The sequence below is a fragment of the Rattus norvegicus genome, chromosome 13, assembly GCF_021556685.1.
Source record: "Rattus norvegicus strain SHRSP/BbbUtx chromosome 13, alternate assembly SHRSP_T2T, whole genome shotgun sequence".
Lineage (NCBI taxonomy): Eukaryota > Metazoa > Chordata > Mammalia > Rodentia > Muridae > Rattus > Rattus norvegicus.
This window is the reverse complement of record NC_141546.1, coordinates 53,589,286-53,610,334: the sequence shown is the minus strand read 5'-3', so window position 1 is coordinate 53,610,334 and position 21,049 is coordinate 53,589,286. Positions and strand designations below refer to the sequence as shown.

At 41.6% G+C, this 21,049-nt stretch overlaps 1 protein-coding gene across 4 annotated transcripts in view; it reads right to left on the bottom strand.

Moving 5' to 3' along the window:
• Positions 1-3,870, bottom strand: part of Zbtb41 (zinc finger and BTB domain containing 41) — a 29,252-nt gene extending 25,382 nt beyond the window's left edge. Inside the window, 2 exon segments of one of the 4 annotated variants that reach the window (NM_001191670.2) lie at positions 1,828-3,061; positions 3,752-3,870. In NM_001191670.2, coding sequence (NP_001178599.1) covers positions 1,828-2,944 — 1,117 coding nt within the window. In that variant the 5' untranslated portion in view covers positions 2,945-3,061; positions 3,752-3,870. 4 annotated transcript variants of the gene reach the window in all.
• Positions 3,871-21,049: the final 17,179 nt, after the last annotated feature.

The following is a 21,049-nucleotide window of genomic DNA, read 5'->3' as shown; positions in this document are numbered from 1 at the left end:
CCCTGATCACCTGTATTTATCCTGGTAAAATGAACTCTATTGTATTATGATAACTTTTTACATGTACTCAGATACTTGAGGACAGAGAATATATCATTTCATACCTATTGAACAGTGCTTGGCAGGCATACAATACTAAATTAATGATTAGCAAGGGCAGCTAACAGTCTTTGTAGTATTTAAGTGGTTCCCGAGAACCATCCATTTAATTCCCAACACTCATACTGTTACAGCACATCTCATTTCACTAGTGAGAAGGAAAATCCCACACAGGTTAAACAATGTATGCGAGGCCTAGATTTCAAAACCCAGCAGTGTGACCCTATAAAAGCTCAAACTTTTCAACCAGCATAAAAATAGAAACAAGTACTAGATAGACAGACAGACAGACAGACAGACAGACAGACAGACAGACAGACAGAGATATGCTATTGTAATGGCCATAAGGAAGAAAGGGTGTACAAGGAAAGCCCCAGTGTGGTCAAGCAACAGAAGGGCAAAAGTGGAACATAAAATCATTCTGAAAACTAAATTGGAAATAACTGTAGACTGTGATCTACTGATTCTCAGAATGGAAGGAATTTGGAAAAAGATACTTGCAAACTTCTTGCTTTATTAGCTTCAATCATAGGTAGTATTTTCTGAATTCATGAATATAACTCAAGTTTCCTGGAGGGCATTAAAAGGCCACTTGTACGTTAACTTGTTTATAGTGACTTGAGGAAAAGCTAGGTTTAGAGGAATTAACTATATTTCTAGTACTATTACAGAATTGCATTAAAACAGACTGTGTGTTATAGTTTTCTAAACTTACTGGAGCTCAAAGCACTCTCTCAACAAAGTACCTCACGGGCTGACTGTTCAAGGCAACAGTCTGAGACCCATGTGCTAGACCTACAGTGCCTGTAGTGAACTGACCCTTGGTCACCGATTTCCAAGTCAAATCAGGCTAATTAAAGTTTGTGCATACCACAAGCAGGGAGTACAAAGTCTAAGATGTATAGGGAAGATAAAATGTTCCAAGATAAACGTTCCCAAGTATCTCAGCCCCAAAAAGTTGCTCTCTGTGTATATCCTCATACTGATAGAGCTAGAGACATTTGCTACCAGGATTGACAAGGTTCTTGTGCACATACACTTTTCCCATGGCCTAAGTTATTCAGAAGTTGTTTCATTTTTCTGTGTATGAAAGAGTAAAAGTATTAATAATCACTATATTGGATTCTGCAAAGTATCCTTAGCAATACATTCAAAAGGCATTATAAAAGCAAAGAAACGTTTGTCACTGCAAAGCCAGTCTATACCTACTTGGAGAGCAAATGATTACAAATATCTTATAAGACGAATTTTAACCTATGCAAACAGCATGCATAACCCAGTACAGAACAGTCATATATCAAACTGCATGATTTCTTTTCCAAGGTCAGATGACACTGAGGTTGTCTTAATCATTTCATGTGCAGAATGTAACAATATCATCATCAGTGTACACGTGACTCAAAACTACTAGCACTTCTAAAATTAAACATATAAGTCAAAGCTGTACAGAATAACTGCTGATATTCTGGAGGTTTCTTCCAAATACAGAGCCTGTACCCTGTTGAGACATGATGAAGACAACACAAAAGGGTAAACACTGGATAATTTCTGACTCACAACAAATTTAAAAATAACAAGGTAAACTATGTGCTGAAAACTGGAGCGCATTCCCTACTTCAGAACTCTTTTTACATGTTCTTCTCAAAGTTTAGTTTTGAATGATTACCCCTGAAGGGGGAAAAGCCACAAAGGGTAAACAATTAGAGCTAGCAAACGGGCTCCCCTTACCTATCCGGTCAAATGTCTTATCACACTTGGGACACTGCAGGATCTTCTTATTGCTGTTCTGAATGACTACGGGAGCCAACCCTTCGTGGATGCTTCCTGCAGAGTCAGCAGCCTCGGGCTCCTCTTCTGCGTCATTGTCTTTGTCACTCTGCTCGGTGTCAGACTCCTCATCTGACACTTCCTCCTCCAGCTCCTCGTCCTCCACATTATAATCACTTCCAGGGTCCTCGGAGTCATTCCTATCCGACCTCTCCTTATCAAAACTTTCCTGATTCAAATTGTCTGACCCATCCCCACTTTCCTGTTCATCGTCACTGGTGTCATCAAACTTCACGGGACACTTCCGATTCCTCTTGGACCTCCGAGTAGAGAAACTGCGCTCCAGCATTTTTAACCCATGTTTTTTCCCCAGTAACAGGGACCTATGAGTCTTAGCTAAATGGTTCTCTAAGGACTTTTTATAGCAGAAATGCCTACTACAAAATTTGCACTGATGATTGTTGGATAGCCTTCCGGTTAATTCATTTAGTGTCTCTTCTGGGGACGACTTGTCAGTGAGTTCCGCCTGAAACGTAGCAACGTTCTCATTATTCAGCAGCTTCACTGCGTCTATAATGTCCAAAAATTTTGCCGCCTCTAAAACAAGAGGTATTTCGTATTTGTACACAAAAAACTCTGATGTGTAAAGAAACTCGAGCAAATGCTGAAAAACTGAATGCGTTACGTGATCCAGGGTGACGACATCCGTGCTTGGATTTTTGCTCAAACACGCATGGAAATAACTACTGCCAACAGCAACTACTACTTTATGAGCACTGAATTCTTTCCCTTCTACTATGATAAGTAAATCACAGAAAGACGGCTGCTTCTGCCTATCATCGTTCAAGTACTTCAGCAAATTCTTATTGTACTGCAAAGAACTCAAAAGCTTTCTCTGATCCGGAGAGGTGGGAAGCTCTTGGCAACACTGAAGAGCTTCAGGGGTTGGTCTTTCTGTCGACTGAGTGTAGGTCACTTGGCCACATTCCACAGCAGCATTTTCTTCTGAAGAATCTTTATGATAGCCTAGATGGATCTTCTCGTCAAGATCTGAAGTAACCTTTCTCCTTTTCTTCATTGCAGTACGGCAATTTTTGAACAAGAAACTTCATAAGTGGCTTACAAGATTCATGAAACAAAACTAGATTGTCTTGAACAACAGCTTCTGAAGGGGCGTGCCCCACCGTTTCATGGTCTGCAAAACAGCGAGAATCAGGTAAGAGCCCCACAGTATAGCAATCTTAAATAACCAAAGGTGCTGTCAACGAGTCTTTCCTACATCGTAACTAAATTACAAAGTCGACATTGCATTCACTAGCGGCTAAGATTTCTAGGGCAGAGAGAACCAGGAGAGCTGGGTTTGGGAAAGACAACCAACAAAAGAATAGTGTTAAGTGAAGGCACAGCACACCTTCCAGGCCTGACTAAGGTGGAAAAACGGAACACAGACAGCACTATCCCGCCGAGGCTGCAAACCTTGCAGACTGGTTGGCCCGGACTGCAGTCCGGGTTTGGGTGCTGTGACCGTGACAATAAGGCCAGCGCAGCCGCGAAAAGCAAGTCTCCATTAGCATGCTTTCCCCGGGCGAGCGCGGCATGGCTCCAGAGAGACAGACCTTCCGAAATCCACTAGGCAGGGCGGCCCCAGGAGGGGCGCAGAGAGTGGGGTCAGCACGGGCGACGACTGCAGGAAGCGAAGCCTTCCCAGGCCCGGGTCGGCGGGGACCGCGCTCGCCCGTGACCCTTCCCTCCCAGGCTGTCCGGGCAAGCGCCCCACAGGCCCATTACCGGGAACCCCGGGCTCCCGCGCCGGCTCGGGGCCGCCCAGCTCCGATCCCCGCGCGCTCGCGCCCGCGCCCACCCACTTCCGGGTCCGGCCCCCCACCTCATCCACCTCGGCGGCGCTCCTTCCCCTGGCGGAGTCCCGCCGCCGCCGCTCGCCAGGCACGTCAGTCGCGCGCAGTCGCCCAGCCGCCGCGAGAGGCCGGAGAGCCGGGGGCATCCGCCAAAGCGCATGCGCGCGCCTCCTGCCCCGCGCATGTGCAATGAGCTTTCTTTGCTGTTCTGGCTACCCTACTAAGGTTCCAGGTCTGTTATACCCGCTTTTCGTGCGGACTTGGGGGCCTTCGCTAATTGAATCAGAAAAACGTGGCTGCAGAAGGGGAAACGAAGATAGCTGTGATGAGGAGTTGGGGGGAATTGGCGCCGTGACCACTAGTGTGTTCCAGTTTGTCACGGAACAGCCACCTCCTCTGGAAGCCTGCCCCAGTCCATAGTGGCAAACACCCAAATGCGGGCTGGAAATAGTTATGTGGCTTTCCAAGATTTACATATGCGTAAAATGTACGCGCACGTTAAATTGTGGGGTTTATTTTTATTAACTTACTATCAACAGATGATTTGCATGTAGGTGTGAAGCTGAGAAAAGGACATCCAAACCTTCAGCGACTTAAGAGCCTCAGAGCCCTTGCCTAACTTGTTTCTTCTCCGACAGAATGCCCAGTGGACTGATATTGCCCATCTAACGATGAAACTTCTAGAGCTTGTTTGTACAAACCTAAGGGGGAAAAATGATACAAAGGCTGTGACCAAATGAAATAAATACCACCACCACCAGCAGCAGCAGCTTTCCCTTTTACCTGTAACTCCACTCTCTTCATAACTCTGAATCTGAAAAAGTTACCCTCTCATTAAAAAATATGATGAGTACACATGGAGGAATCCATGACTCCAGCCACTTATATAGCAAAGGATGGCCTTGTTCAGAATCAATAGGAGGAAAAACCCTCGGTCCTTTGAAGGCTCATTTCCCCAATGTAGGGTAATGCTAGGGTGTTGAGGTTGGAGTGGGTGGGTGGGAGTGGGAGCATTCTCACAGAAGCAGGGAGACAGGGGAGGGCATATGGAATGGGGAGGAGATAACATTTTATATGTAAATACATAAAAGAAAAATAAAATTTTAAAAAAGTTGGGAAAAAAAAAAAACAGGATGCCCTGAAAAGCAAAAGGAGGAGGAGGAGGAGGAGGGAAGGAAGGTGGAGGAGGAGGGAAGGAAGGTGGAGGAGGAGGAGGAGGAAGAGGAGGAGGAGGGAGGGGGGAAGGGGAAGGAGGAGATGACGACGACGACGACGATAATGATGATGATATGGGCAAGGACATACCCAGGAGAAGGAGAAATGGGGGGAATACCTCAACTTTGTTTCCCTTGTTTGAATAGACATTGCAGTGAAGGTGCTTTATAGACGTACTGAAAGGCCTATTTGTAGATATAGCTCTCTAGAAATCTGCTGCGCCCCATCCTATCAGTTAGCCAAGACTGGCATTAGGCAAATAAACAGTTCCTCCCTTCTGTGTTTTCACCCCAGAGCAATTGGGAGTGAAGACTGGATCGTCAACTCTTGCCAAAATTTTAAGCTTATTGGGCTGTTCCTGTGGATTTTACAGTCCAAAAAATTAAAGACATGACAGCTCCTACATACGGTTGAAGAGAAAGTCCATTGTAGAAATAAGAGAACATCCAGAAACATCTGGAATGGTCTAAACCGAACTGGGCCATGGGACGGGGAGAGAGGAGAGAGGAGAACTAAAAGGAGCTTCGGACTAAGAGGCCATGAGCGATCCAGGAGACCAAGAAGAAAACAGGAGCCATAGAACAAAAGAACAAGAGACCCTGTACTCAAAATGGCTGGGTTATATAGATATCAAAGAAGCTAGAGGAAGGGAAAAGGAGCTCAGAGGCTGAAGAGATTTAGTGTAGAGGCCCAGGAAGGTCAGTGAGAGTGACTTAATACTTGAGATGCTTAGAATCGAGTGGCCATTTGCCATCAAGCAGTTTTTGTGTGTTGAGTGGGCAACACAGCCATTTGCCCCTAATTTAAGACCTAACAACTGTGTGACCTAATTTCTGGAGCTAAATCTTATCAACCTTACTAATCTGTCCTGTTTCTATTTCTCTGGAGAGTAAGAAGCAAAAGTTAAATATAACATGCCTAGGAATCAATCTTAATTATGTGCAATTTGTATGCAAATTCTCGCCTACTGGGCTACAAAATATTTCTGAGACCAGTTATTAATCATTTTCTTTTCTCTGTTTCTGCATTTTAAAATGTTTATAGGACATAAGAATCCTTTTCATACCATAAACTACACAAAAGCCAGACATTGGTTAAATTTCACTCAAGAGCCATTGTTCTCTAACCTCTCCCTCAGAAAACGCACAAGTAAATAACTGAAAACTGTTCCCTTAGGTGCTCTATGGTGGATAACCAACACTCCAAACTGGATAATTTATACACTATATAGTTTATTTCTTATATTTCTAGAGTGTAAGCGTGGTGGTTTGAATATGCTTGGCCCATGCAAATGATACTATTAGAAGATGAGGCTTTGTGGAGGTAAGTGTGTGGCCGTGGGGGTGGGCTTTGAGGTCCTATATTCAAGCTCTACCATCGTGGAAAAGACCCTCTTTCCAGGGTACCTGCAGAAGAGAGTTCTTTCCTGGCTGCCTCCAGATCAAGATGTAGAACGCTTTCCATCTTCTTATTTCTTCCTCAATTTCTTTGTTCTTGCCATACAGGTCTTTCACTTGCTTGGTAAGAGTTATACCAAGATATTTTATTTGTGGCTATTGTAAAGAGTGTTGTTTCTCTCGTTTCTTTCTCACCCTGTATAACATTTGCATAAAGGGGGGCTACAGATGTTTTGAGTTGATTTTGTATCCGGCCACTTTGCGCTAGAAGAACCTCTGGAGTCACTTATGTATGCTCTCATTTCACCTGCAAGTGGTGATACTTCGACTTCTTGTTTTCTTCCTTGGCCCCACTTTAGTGTTCTTATTTTTCTAGCTAGAATTTAAGTGCTATGTTGAATAGACAGGGAAAGAGTAGTGATCAGCCTTGTCCTGTCCCTGATTTTAGCGGAACTGATTTAAGTTCCTCTCCATTTAATTTAATATGGGCTATTAGCTTGCTGTAGATTGCTTTGATTATTTTTAGATATGTGCATTGTGTCTCTGATCCTTCCAAGACTTTTGACATGAGGGGGTGTTGGGTTTTGTCTAGGTCTTTTTCAGCATCTGGTGAGATGATCATATGATTTATTTTTGCTTTCAGTTTGATTATATGGTGGGTTATATTGATGGGTTTTCATATATGGAACCATCACTACGTCCCTGAGATAGCAGCTTTACTCCTAATAGCCAGAAACTAGACACAATCTAGACGCCCCTCAACTGAAGAATGAATAAAGCAAACAAACGTGGTGCATCTACATAATGGAATACTATTCAGCTATCTAAAATAAAACACACCATGAAATTTACAGGCCAATCCACAGAACTTGAGAATGTCATCCTGAGTGACACGGACCCAGGAAGACATGTGTGGTAGGTACTCAGTTATGATTAGACATTAGCAATTAAGTGCAGGATAACCATGCTACAATCCACAGACCCACAGAAACTGATTAATAAGGAGAGCCCAAGGGAAGATATGTAAATCTCACTCAGAAGGGGAAACAAAACAGTTATCAGAGGTGGACAGAGAGAGGGAAGAGGGTTGGAGAGGGGGTGATGAGGGGATGGGGAGGGTGATCAGGTGTCAGGGGCAGGGAGGGAGCAGGAGGAGGATGGGAGTGAGAATGGAAATCAGCGGAGGCATCTCTGGGACTAGCTACATGGCAGGAGGCTACGGGGAGTCTATAGTGTTAAGATTATAGCACTGAGATTCCTACCAGCGGTGAATATAGAGACTGTAGTCAGGAAAGACTTCCCATGAAAGGAGGAAGAAATCAACCCACCCACAAAACTATCAACCCAAAATGTGTCCCATAAGACGTGCAAGGATAGAGATGGAGCAAAGACTGAGGGAACCAATGCCTGGCCCGACTGGAGACCCAGCCCACGCAAGAGGCCGACCCTAACACTATTAATGACACTCTGCTATGCTTGCAGTTAGGAACCTAGCATAACTGTCTCTTGAGAGGCTTCATCCAGCAGCAGATGGAAACAGGTGCAGAGACCCACGGGCAAACATCAGGCAGAGGTCAAGGAGTCTTGAGGAAGAATTGGGAGTAGAATTGAATGAGCCAGAAAGGTCAAGGGCACAAGGAGACCCACAGAATCAACCTGGACCCATGGGAGCTCACAGAGATTGACCAACCAACCAAAGAGCATGCAGGGGCTGGACCTAGACCCCTCACACATATCTGTAGCAATGTGCAGCTTGTTCTTATTTGATCCCCTAACAATTAGAGCCCATGCTATCTCTAACTCTGTTGCCTACCATTGCATCCCCTTCTACCTGGACTACCTGGATGTGTCTCAGTGGGAGAGGAGGTACTTTGTCCTGTTGGAACCAGATATACCAGGGTGGGATGGTACCCAAGGGGGGCTTCCCCTTCTCTGAGAAGAAGGGGAGAGAGTAATGAAGGGAAGAATTTGGAAAGAGATGATGGATGGGGAGCTGAGATTGGGATATAATGTGACTTTTAAAATTTAAATTATGGAAAGGAAAAAAAATTATGTAGAACTCTTGTCTCCTCCCGTGCCATGTCTGCCTGCATGATGCCATGCTTCCCACCCACCATGATGCTAATGAACTGAATGAACTGAACCTCTGAAACATTAAGCCAGCCCCAGCTAAATGTTTGCCTTTGTAAGAGTTGCCTTGGTCATGGTATCTCCTCACAGCAATGAACCCCTAACTAACACAGAGGGAAAGCCAAATTCGAGGTTTTGACATTCAGAGTCTCCTAAGGGCTCATTTACCCCCCCCCCCCATCCTCACTTGGAAAGATGAACCAGCCTTCCTCCACATTAGGTTTAAAAGCCAGTTTATAGGAAAGATAAACTAGGATCTTTTCTGTCCATTATTAAATCTGTTTCTCAAGGATTTGGCTATAGTCCACCTGTGGCCTTAACTACTAATGGTTCGGTACTGCCTGTTCCAGGGAAGGCAATCATGTCTTTGTTTTTTTTTTTTTTAAATGGTTTTTAACTATCTCAAACCCCTACGTTTGTTTCAAAAGGTTGTTATGACACCTGTTGCTATGAATCCCTTGTTGTGACTATCTTGCAATTATGACTTTGTTTCAGGAGGTCCTTATGAGTAATTTATTGGGCTTAGATTCTGCTCCAATAACCCTGCCTATTTTGATATTTTGGCTGACCCATTTGAAATCCCCTACCCCTGAGATATAAAAGTTTCCTTGACATCCTAAGGGTAAGCTGACTGGACATACAGACTAAAGAAAGGCTTGTTTAACTAACTGCTCGCTTTACTTAACTTGGCCACGAAGACTGTTCTGCTCACCCTTCCACTTCCGTCTTTCGGATTAACAAAAGAGATTATCTCTTGGGATAAATAACAGAAATGTTTTTAAGAAGTCATAAAATATTCCGATCAACCCTTTAAGTCACGTTCACTAGTGAAGGCAGAGCTCTCATGTCAATTGCTATACTGGAGATATAAGCTTCAGTTCACGATAAGGGATGAGGCATTCACCATAATCAAGAAAAAATATTCCAAAGACACATTTAATTTCTATAGATTCAAAGACATCAGTAAATGAGACTTCACATTGAACTCCTCTTCCCCATTAGCATATATACATTGTATATGGTACTGGGTTACATAAGAATATGTTTGCACAAATATAAAGGACTTTGAGCATATTCTTTTTTTTTTAATTTGTGCCCTATCTCTGCTAATAACAGTATCTAGTAAGACCCTCTTTTTTTTTTTAATTAACTTGAGTATTTCTTATATACATTTCGAGTGTTATTCCCTTTCCCTGTATCCAAGCAAACATCCCCCTCCCCCCTCCCCTTCCTTATGGCTGTTCCCTCCCAAACCTCCAACCATTGCCGCCCTCCCCGCATAGTCTAGTTAAATGGGGGTTCAGTCTTAGCAGGACCCAGGGCTTCCCCTTCCACTGGTGCTCTTACTAGGATATTCATTGCTACCTATGAGGTCAGAGTCCAGAGTCAGTCCATGTATAGTCTTTAGGTAGTGGCTTAGTCCCTGGAAGCTCTGGTTGCTTGACATTGTTGTACTTTTGGGGTCTCGAGCCCCTTCAAGCTCTTCCAGTTCTTTCTCTGATTCCTTCAATAGGGGACCTATTCTCAGTTCAGTGGTTTGCTGCTGGCATTCGCCTCTGTATTTGCTGTATTCTGGCTGTGTCTCTCAGGAGCGATCTACATCCGGCTCCTGTCGGTCTGCACTTCTTTGCTTCATCCATCTTGTCTAATTGGGTGGCTGTATATGTATGGGCCACATGTGGGGCAGGCTCTGAATGGGTGTTCGTTCAGTCTCTGTTTTAATCTTTGCCTCTCCCTTCCCTGCCAAGGGTATTCTTTTTCCTCATTTAAAGAAGGAGTGAAGCATTCACATTTTGATCATCCGTCTTGAGTTTCGTTTGTTCTAGGGATCTAGGGTAATTCAAGCATTTGGGCTAATAGCCACTTATCAATGAGTGCATACCATGTATGTCTTTCTGTGATTGGGTTAGCTCACTCAGGATGATATTTTCCAGTTCCAACCATTTCCTACGAATTTCATAAACTCGTTGTTTTTGATAGCTGAGTAATATTCCATTGTGTAGATGTACCACATTTTCTGTATCCATTCCTCTGTTGAAGGGCATCTGGGTTCTTTCCATTTTCTGGCTATTATAAATAAGTCTGCGATGAACATAGTGGAGCACGTGTCTCTTTTATATGTTGAGGCATCTTTTGGGTATATGCCCAAGAGAGGTATAGCTGGATCCTCAGGCAGTTCAATGTCCAATTTTCTGAGGAACCTCCAGACTGATTTCCAGAATGGTTTTACCAGTCTGCAATCCCACCAACAATGGAGGAGTGTTCCTCTTTCTCCACATCCTCGCCAGCATCTGCTGTCACCTGAGTTTTTGATCTTAGCCAATCGCACTGGTGTGAGGTGAAATCTCAGGGTTGTTTTGATTTGCATTTCCCTTATGACTAAAGATGTTGAACATTTCTTTATGTGTTTCTCAGCCATTCGGCATTCCTCAGCTGTGAATTCTTTGTTTAGCTCTGAACCCCATTTTTTAATAGGGTTATTTGTTTCCCTGCGGTCTAACTTCTTGAGTTCTTTGTATATTTTGGATATAAGGCCTCTATCTGTTGTAGGATTGGTAAAGATCTTTTGCCAATCTGTTGGTTGCCGTTTTGTCCTAACCACAGTGTCCTTTGCCTTATAGAAGCTTTGCAGTTTTATGAGATCCCATTTGTCGATTCTTGATCTTAGAGCATAAGCCATTGGTGTTTTGTTCAGGAAATTTTTTCCAGTGCCCATGTGTTCCAGATGTTTCCCTAGTTTTTCTTCTATTAGTTTGAGTGTGTCTGGTTTGATGTGGAGGTCCTTGATCCACTTGGACTTAAGCTTTGTACAGGGTGATAAGGATGGATCGATCTGCATTCTTCTACATGTTGCCCTCCAGTTGAACCAGCACCATTTGCTGAAAATGCTATCTTTTTTCCATTGGATGGTTTTGGCTCCTTTGTCAAAAATCAAGTGACCATAGGTGTGTGGGTTCATTTCTGGGTCTTCAATTCTATTCCATTGGTCTATCTGTCTGTTTCTGTACCAATACCATGCAGTTTTTATTACTATTGCTCTGTAATACTGCTTGAGTTCAGGGATAGTGATTCCCCCTGAAGTCCTTTTATTGTTGAGGATAGCTTTAGCTATCCTGGGTTTTTTGTTATTCCAGATGAATTTGCAAATTGTTCTGTCTAACTCTTTGAAGAATTGGATTGGTATTTTGATGGGGATTGCATTGAATCTGTAGATTGCTTTTGGTAAAATGGCCATTTTTACCATATTAATCCTGCCAATCCATGAGCATGGGAGATCTTTCCATCTTCTGAGGTCTTCTTCAATTTCTTTCCTCAGTGTCTTGAAGTTCTTATTGTACAGATCTTTTACTTGCTTGGTTAAAGTCACACCGAGGTACTTTATATTATTTGGGTCTATTATGAAGGGTGTCGTTTCCCTAATTTCTCTCTCGGCTTGTTTCTCTTTTGTATAGAGGAAGGCAACTGATTTATTTGAGTTAATTTTATACCCAGCCACTTTGCTGAAGTTGTTTATCAGCTTTAGTAGTTCACTGGTGGAACTTTTGGGATCACTTAAATATACTATCATGTCACTGCAAATAGTGATATTTTGACCTCTTCTTTTCCGATCTGTATCCCTTTGATCTCCTTTTGTTGTCTGATTGCTCTGGCTAGAACTTCAAGAACTATATTGAATAAGTAGGGAGAGAGTGGGCAGCCTTGTCTAGTCCCTGATTTTAGTGGGATTGCTTCAAGTTTCTCTCCATTTAGTTTAATGTTAGCAACTGGTTTGCTGTATATGGCTTTTACTATGTTTAGGTATGGGCCTTGAATTCCTATTCTTTCCAGGACTTTTATCATGAAGGGGTGTTGAATTTTGTCAAATGCTTTCTCAGCATCTAATGAAATGATCATGTGGTTCTGTTCTTTCAGTTTGTTTATATAATGGATCACGTTGATGGTTTTCCGTATATTAAACCATCCCTGCATGCCTGGGATGAAGCCTACTTGATCATGGTGGATGATTGTTTTGATGTGCTCTTGAATTCGGTTTGCCAGAATTTTATTGAGTATTTTTGCGTCGATATTCATAAGGGAAATTGGTCTGAAGTTCTCTTTCTTTGTTGTGTCTTTGTGTGGTTTAGGTATAAGAGTAATTGTGGCTTCGTAGAAGGAATTCGGTAGGGCTCCATCTGTTTCAATTTTGTGGAATAGTTTGGATAATATTGGTATGAGGTCTTCTATGAAGGTTTGATAGAATTCTGCACTAAACCCGTCTGGACCTGGACTCTTTTTGGTTGGGAGACCTTTAATGACTGCTTCTATTTCCTTAGGAGTTATGGGGTTGTTTAACTGGTTTATCTGTTCCTGATTTAACTTCGATACCTGGTATCTGTCTAGGAAATTGTCCATTTCCTGAAGATTTTCAAATTTTGTTGAATATAGGTTTTTATAGTAAGATCTGATGATTTTTTGAATTTCCTCTTTATCTGTAGTTATGTCTCCCTTTTCATTTCTGATTTTGTTAATTTGGACGCACTCTCTGTGTCCTCTCGTTAGTCTGGCTAAGGGTTTATCTATCTTGTTGATTTTCTCAAAGAAGCAACTTTTGGTTCTGTTGATTCTTTCTATGGTCCTTTTTGTTTCTACTTGGTTGATTTCAGCTCTGAGTTTGATTATTTCCTGCCTTCTACTCCTCCTGGGTGTATTTGCTTCTTTTTGTTCTAGAGCTTTTAGGTGTGCTGTCAAGCTGCTGACATATGCTCTTTCCTGTTTCTTTCTGCAGGCACTCAGCGCTATGAGTTTTCCTCTTAGCACAGCTTTCATTGTGTCCCATAAGTTTGAGTATGTTGTATCTTCATTTTCATTAAATTCTAAAAAGTTTTTAATTTCTTACTTTATTTCTTCCTTGACCAGGTTATCATTGAGTAGAGCATTGTTCAATTTCCACGTATATGTGGGCATTCTTCCCTTATTCTTATTGAAGACCAGTTTTAGGCCGTGGTGGTCCGATAGCATGCATGGGATTATCTCTATCTTTCTGTACCTGTTGAGGCCCGTTTTTTGACCAATTATATGGTCAATTTTGGAGAAAGTACCATGAGGAGCTGAGAAGAAGGTATATCCTTTTGCTTTAGGATAGAATGTTCTATAAATATCCGTTAAGTCCATTTGGCTCATGACTTCTCTTAGTCTGTCGACATCACTGTTTAATTTCTGTTTCCATGATCTGTCCATTGATGAGAGTGGGGTGTTGAAATCTCCCACTATTATTGTGTGAGGTGCAATGTGTGTTTTGAGCTTTAGTAAGGTTTCTTTTACGTATGTAGGTGCCCTTGTATTTGGGGCATAGATATTTAGGATTGAGAGTTCATCTTGGTGGATTTTTCCTTTGACGAATATGAAGTGTCCTTCCTTATCTTTTTTGATGACTTTTAGTTGGAAATTGATTTTATTTGATATTAGAATGGCTACTCCAGCTTGCTTCTTCTGACCATTTGCTTGGAAAATTGTTTTCCAGCCTTTCACTCTGAGGTAGTGTCTGTCTTTGTCTCTGAGGTGTGTTTCCTGTAGGCAGCAGAATGCAGGGTCCTCGTTGCGTATCCAGTTTGTTAATCTATGTCTTTTTATTGGGCAGTTGAGGCCATTGATGTTGAGAGATATTAAGGAATAGTGATTATTGTTTCCCTTTATATTCATATTTGGATGTGAGGTTATGTTTGTGTGCTTTCATTCTCTTTGTTTTGTTGCCAAGACGATTAGTTTCTTGCTTCTTCTAGGGTATAGCTTGCCTCCTTATGTTGGGCTTTACCATTTATTATCCTTTGTAGTGCTGGATTTGTAGAAAGATATTGTGTAAATTTGGTTTTGTCATGGAATATCTTGGTTTCTGCATCAATGTTAATTGAGAGTTTTGCTGGATACAGTAACCTGGGCTGGCATTTGTGTTCTCTTAGGGTCTGTATGACATCAGTCCAGGATCTTCTGGCCTTCATAGTTTCTGGGGAGAAATCTGGTGTGATTCTGATAGGTCTGCCTTTATATGTTACTTGACCTTTTTCCCTTACTGCTTTTAATATTCTTTCTTTATTTTGTGCGTTTGGTGTTTTGACAATTATGTGACAGGAGGTGTTTCTTTTCTGGTCCAATCTATTTGGAGTTCTGTAGGCTTCTTGTATGTCTATGGGTATCTCTTTTTTTAGGTTAGGGAAGTTTTCTTCTATGATTTTGTTGAAGATATTTACTGGTCCTTTGAGCTGGGAGTCTTCACTCTCTTCTATACCTATTATCCTTAGGTTTGATCTTCTCATTGAGTCCTGGATTTCCTGTATGTTTTGGACCAGTAGCTTTTTCTGCTTTACATTATCTTTGACAGTTGAGTCAATGATTTCTATGGAATCTTCTGCTCCTGAGATTCTCTCTTCCATCTCTTGTATTCTGTTGGTGAAGCTTGTATCTACAGCTCCTTGTCTCTTCTTTTGGTTTTCTATATCCAGGGTTGTTTCCATGTGTTCTTTCTTGATTGCTTCTATTTCCATTTTTAATTCCTTCAACTGTTTGATTGTGTTTTCCTGGAATTCTTTCAGGGATTTTTGCGATTCCTCTCTGTAGGCTTCTACTTGTTTATTAATGTTTTCCTGTGTTTCCCTAAGTGTGTTCATGTCTTTCTTGAAGTCCTCCAGCATCATGATCAAATATGATTTTGAAACTAGATCTTGCTTTTCTGGTGTGTTTGGATATTCCATGTTTGTTTTGGTGGGAGAATTGGGCTCCGATGATGGCATGTAGTCTTGGTTTCTGTTGCTTGGGTTCCTGCGCTTGCCTCTCGCCATCAGATTATCTCTAGTGTTACTTTGTTCTGCTATTTCTGACAGTGGCTAGACTGTCCTATAAGCCTGTGTGTCAGGAGTGCTGTAGACCTGTTTTCCTCTCTTTCAGTCAGTTATGGTGACAGAGTGTTCTGCTTTCGGGCGTGTAGTTTTTCCTCTCTACTGGTCTTCAGCTGTTCCTGTGGGCCTGTGTCTTGAGTTCACCAGGCAGCTTTCTTGCAGCAGAAAATTTGGTCTTACCTGTGGTCCCGAGGCTCAAGTTCGCTCGTGGGGTGCTGCCCAGGGGCTCTCTGCAGCGGCAGCAACCAGGAAGACCTGTGCCGCCCCTTCCGGGAGCTTCAGTGCACCAGGGTTCCAGATGGTCTTTGGCTTTTTCCTCTGGCGTCCGAGATGTGTGTGCAGGGAGCAGTCTCTTCTGGTTTCCCAGGCTTGTCTGCCTCTCTGAAGGTTTAGCTCTCCCTCCCACGGGATTTGGGTGCAGAGAACTGTTTATCAGGTCTGTTTCCTTCAGGGTCCGGCGGTGTCTCTGGCAGGGGTCCTGCCGCTCCTGGGCCCTCCCCCACGGGAGCCCAGAGGCCTTATACAGTTTCCTCTTGGGCCAGGGATGTGGGCAGGGGTGGGCAGTGTTGGTGGTCTCTTCCGCTCTGCAGCCTCAGGAGTGCCCACCTGACCAGGCGGTCGGGTCTCTCTCTCTCACCGGGTCTGGGAGCAGAGACCTTTGAGCATATTCTTACTAGCACTTCCATGCGCTCCCATTTCTTTCCTGTTCCTCTGTGGCAGTAAAATATTGCGAAAATATCTCTTGAATTCTAAGAGACTGGATTTTTTTTTGCTAGACCTCAGAGCTAATGTTAATAATACACGTCAAAGTCGCATAAAATTGCTAGCTGACTGTATACTCAAATTGTTTCACCTGTCTTTAGGAGAAAAAAAAAACATAAAAACAAAAACGTATTGTTCTTGGCTTTCCCATGTAACCACATTTACACCTAAGCTAATATAGAGCTGTAACTTTAAATTGTGTACTCCTCCATTCTCCCAACCCAGAATAATATGTGCACATCGTTTTCAGAAAATAAGTATAGAAATTGGAATAATCTCCCTAAAATCTACTAGAAAGGATGAGAAGAATTATTTATGAATATATGCTTATAAACAATGCTTGTTGGGAACAATTGAAGCCAGTGACTTAATCTCTCGTAAAACTCAAAATTTTCTGTAAAGTATCTCATTCCTTCCCCTATGTGATGCTTTCTGTGCTATTCAGTAAATATACAGCAAAGGCCTTTGTAAGAGAAGGCACACGGCACATACAGACACATACAAGAGAGGCATAAAGCAACAAACAGATTCATAAAATGTCCTTTAGGAAGACACAGAGTCGAGCTCATATAGCTGACAGAGGACTGAAGACACAGGGACCATGAGACAGAGAATTCGAATCTGGACTCAATCTTGGTTAAATGTCTCCAAGGGGGAAGGGCTTTCATTTCTTTTCTTAATGTGACATTGATGCATTATGACACTGTTTGAAATCCAGGGACCACAAATGAGAGATGACATACAATAGTGTCTAAGTCTGACTTAATATCCACTTTCTGCAGATAACATGTTCCTTTATATGGTTAAATCTTGATATAATGATGGTAGGAATGTAAAATAGCCACTATGGAACTCAAAAAAAGAAAAACGAAAATTAGATCTAGCATATGCCCCAGCTTTTCCAGGCCTTTAGCCAAAAGATCCAAATCAACATGTCACATAGACACTTGCACGCCACTGATATTTAATAAAACTATTAACAGTGGCCAAGTTAATTATCATTTTTGTTTCCTTTCAAATTATGGGTGTGCCTATATGTCTGTGTGTGGGTTTGTGCACATGAGTGTAGCTGTACATGGAGGCCAGAAGAGTACACTAGATTCCACAGAGCTGTAGTTACAGACAGTTGTGAACTGTTTCTCATACGTGCTGCAGACTTAACTAGAGTGTTCTGCAAGAGCAGCAACTGCTCTTCACCACTTATCCATTTCTCAAGCCTAGACCATCAACAGTTTTAACATTTTCCCCAAAAGACAGTCCATAGGTTGAAACAATCATTTGATAAATATGTATCTTAAGACGAACCTACATCTAGAATAGTATAAGGAAAGCTAACGAAAATGATAGAGTACACAGAGCTATAGATTATAGAGTAAGAAAATGTTCAAAAAGACACTTCATTAAAAGATGAGCACACAAATCTTGATTTTTAGTGTGGGTGCTTTGTCATCAGCCATCTTCTGGCTCCTGTTGCCAAGTCTTTCCAGCTGTTGTCATGTGTCAGTATTCTGAGTTGCATGGGACAATGGGAAGAGGGAGGGTAACTTCAGGGTGAAATATGGTATTTCAGGCAGCAAGGAGGAAAATTCTCCATGAACTGAACCTTGAACAACTATTCAAAAGTTGTTTGGGATAGGAGATGAACCAAGTTCCTCATACAAAATCCTCTAGTCTAATCTATATGTTTCCTAAAGGAAAGCATCACCCCCCTGCAACTCTAGGCCTTACTGTGCACTGTTTGCCCTACTCAATGACGTAAGATATTCCAGCCAGGTCTGCCAGGACAGTCTTATGACCGCAGTCATGCTAAGGATGCAAATCGCAAAGCTCCTCAGGCAACATGACTCTACAGAAAGCAGAAAACAGACACTGCTTTCTACAAAGATTTCTTCGATGTCAAAGTACTTCTGCTGGATTCAGTGAAAAACTACTACTTCATCCAAATGCTTACCCTAGATATAGTGACTCTACCAAATCCACTACAGTCATGTTGGTCCAACAACGATGGACTCTAGCCCTTTGGAACTGTAAGCCAAAACAAACCCCCTCACCCCTAAGTTGCCTCTGTCAGGCATTCTATCAAAGCACCAGAAAAGAAACTAATATATCATATTGTATGGTTTCTGTTCTCTAGCTCACCCATCAGACAAAAATTATTTAGGACAAGCTGTATTAATCATTCACACTGCTGTATTATAATAGTAAAATACTCAGATGCTGACAAGTCAGTAAATACATTGATCTAAATAAGCTAGCTGGACTTTTTGCAAACATTCCTCACCAAAAAGCCAAAAGTAATAACACTGGTTCTGGATTATTTTAGGCTTCTCTTTTAGTATTAAGCTGGTGTGCTGGCTGTTCTTAATTGTCAACTTGACTACTTCTGAAACTAACTAGGAACACAAATTGCTGGGCATACCTGTGAGAACTGTTTCTTGCTGGATCATTCGGGCTGGGCAAACCACCTTCAATCTAATCCACACCTTCTTGGGGCAGCCTATACAAAGGACAGGAAAGAAAGGGGATTTTGTTTTTTGCCCACTTGCCTTCATTTTGTTCGGCAACTTCATATTTCCTGTGGCTGACACATTCCTTCCCTGGGACTAGAGCTACTTCAAAGGATTCCAATGAATTCAGAAGATCAGATGAGACATCCAGCCTCATAGACTGAGAACCTACTAGATGTTTTGGGATTCCAGCAGGAGGCAGCCATTGTTGGACTAGATGAACCATATCTATAAGCCACTCTCATAAACGTCATATATAATTATAGACACATGCAGACACATGTGTAAGTATATATGTACATATAAATGTATATAGGCATATATATACATATATGTGTATGTATACATATTATATGTACACATAGATATATAATATATATAGTACTATATATTATATATAATATGTATATATATAGCATTATATATTCTATATATAATATGTATATATAGTATTATATATACTATATATAATATGTATATATAGTATTATATATACTATATATAATATTATATATAGTATTATATAATTCTATGAGCGCTGTTCCTCTAGAGAACCCAAGCTAATACATCCAGTATAAATGTAATTTTTATTTTCTTATTTGTAAGAATCCAAAGTGACTATGATTCCCATTGCGATACCCTCCTAAAGACTAATCATGATTTAAAAAAAAAAAGGTATACAGAGCGCTGTTATGTCTGTGAAGTAGAGCAATGAAAATTTTATAAAACCAACATATATTGTAGCACAGCACAAGATAGCCCACAGAACTGGTCTATGACTGTGTTTCAAACAGGGAGTTTAAAATCCAGAATTTACAAAGAATACAGAAATGAAAAACAACAACAGTAATAGTAATAAAACTCTCAGTCAGCAAACTAATTAAAACATAGTTTCCAAAAGAGGAAACACAGTGGCCAATAATGACTTTTGAAAGTGCTCACATCCCTAGTCACCAGGGATATACAAACCAAAACCACTTGGAGATTTCACCTCTTCTGACTCAAAAGAACTACCATCAAGAATCCTGACAACAAATGTTGGAGAGGATGTGAGAAAAGCGTGGTCATTATTAACTATGGTGGAAATACAAAATTAATGCAACCGTTATGGAAATTGATTTGGAAGTGCCTCAAAATATTAAAAATAGAAGCTGGAGAGATGGCTTACTTGTTAAGAGCTCTAACTGGTCATCTAAAAGACCCAAGTTGAACTCCCAGTACCCCATTAGGCAGCTCAAAAGTACCTGCAACTCCATCTACAAGGCATGCAGCACCCTCTTTGGCATATAGGTGCTTCATATTCATTCATGCATGCACATGTGCACACAGATACATCCATTAAAAATAATAATAAACCTTTAAAATTAAAAATAGAGCTGCTATATGATCCAACTAACCCACTCCTGAGCAGATACCCAAAGTTCTACATATCGTACCACAGAGATGTTAGCACGTTCATGTTTACCATTTTATTTGAGACTACAACCTAGATGTCCACCAACAGATGAATGGATGATGTGCAGATCAGGGTTTTTTTTTTGTCAACCTAACAAAAGCTAGAATCATCTATAAGGGGAAAACTTTCCAAGAATAAATGACTTATTGTGGCACAGTGGCCCAAGGCTTAGGTACAGAACAAAAGAGTCTGAGGAAGAGATTGAGTCCTGTATGGTTTCCTGTAGATTGAAATGTTCCCCCAGGAGCAAGGCCAGGGTCAAGAGATCATGACAACTAGTAGGCAAACAAATTTCTCATGTACAGAAAAGCTGAAACTTGTAAGGTTGTAGAAGGCCCTTACACAGTTTTCAGAAGCAGTGAATGACTTCGGGAGGAGAGGGCTCTGACTACCAAGCTGCCCAGAGGAGATTTCTCAGATGTGTTGAGGGCCTCACAAGTTTTCCTGAGAGACCTAGGGTTGCAGCTACCCTGAATCCTACCTCTGTTGGATTGAGCTTTTTTGGTGTTGCAACTGCTTTGAGTCACTTTTGATCCTGTAAGAACTCCCTCACCCATATTTCTGTCGGTAACCCCAATAAAAACTCAGTGGTCCAGTGAGACAGACTTTGATGCAATAGTCATTTCCATCTCTCATGAGTTTCCTATCTGTTATAAGTGGACATATGTATTGCGTTTCCACAGTAAAGACTCTCACACAAAAATGTCCAAAAACTGTAGGAAGATAATTCATGCCTGGCATTGAGAATCTCACACAAACTTTAATGGCTTCTGAGAGTGTGCCAAGTCCAATAAACTATTTTAATAATCGCATCTATCTGTTGTTTTGTCTAAAGAAAGCAATGTCAGTGTCAGCATGTGTTATATACATGTATTGAATATCAAGCCTAGGGGGTTTCTTCTATCCCTTTACCTTGGTCTTTTCCCCCCATGATGTCTGAGTCTTCTTATAAGTTCAATGTTTTTGACCCCCCCAAAATATTCTATATTAG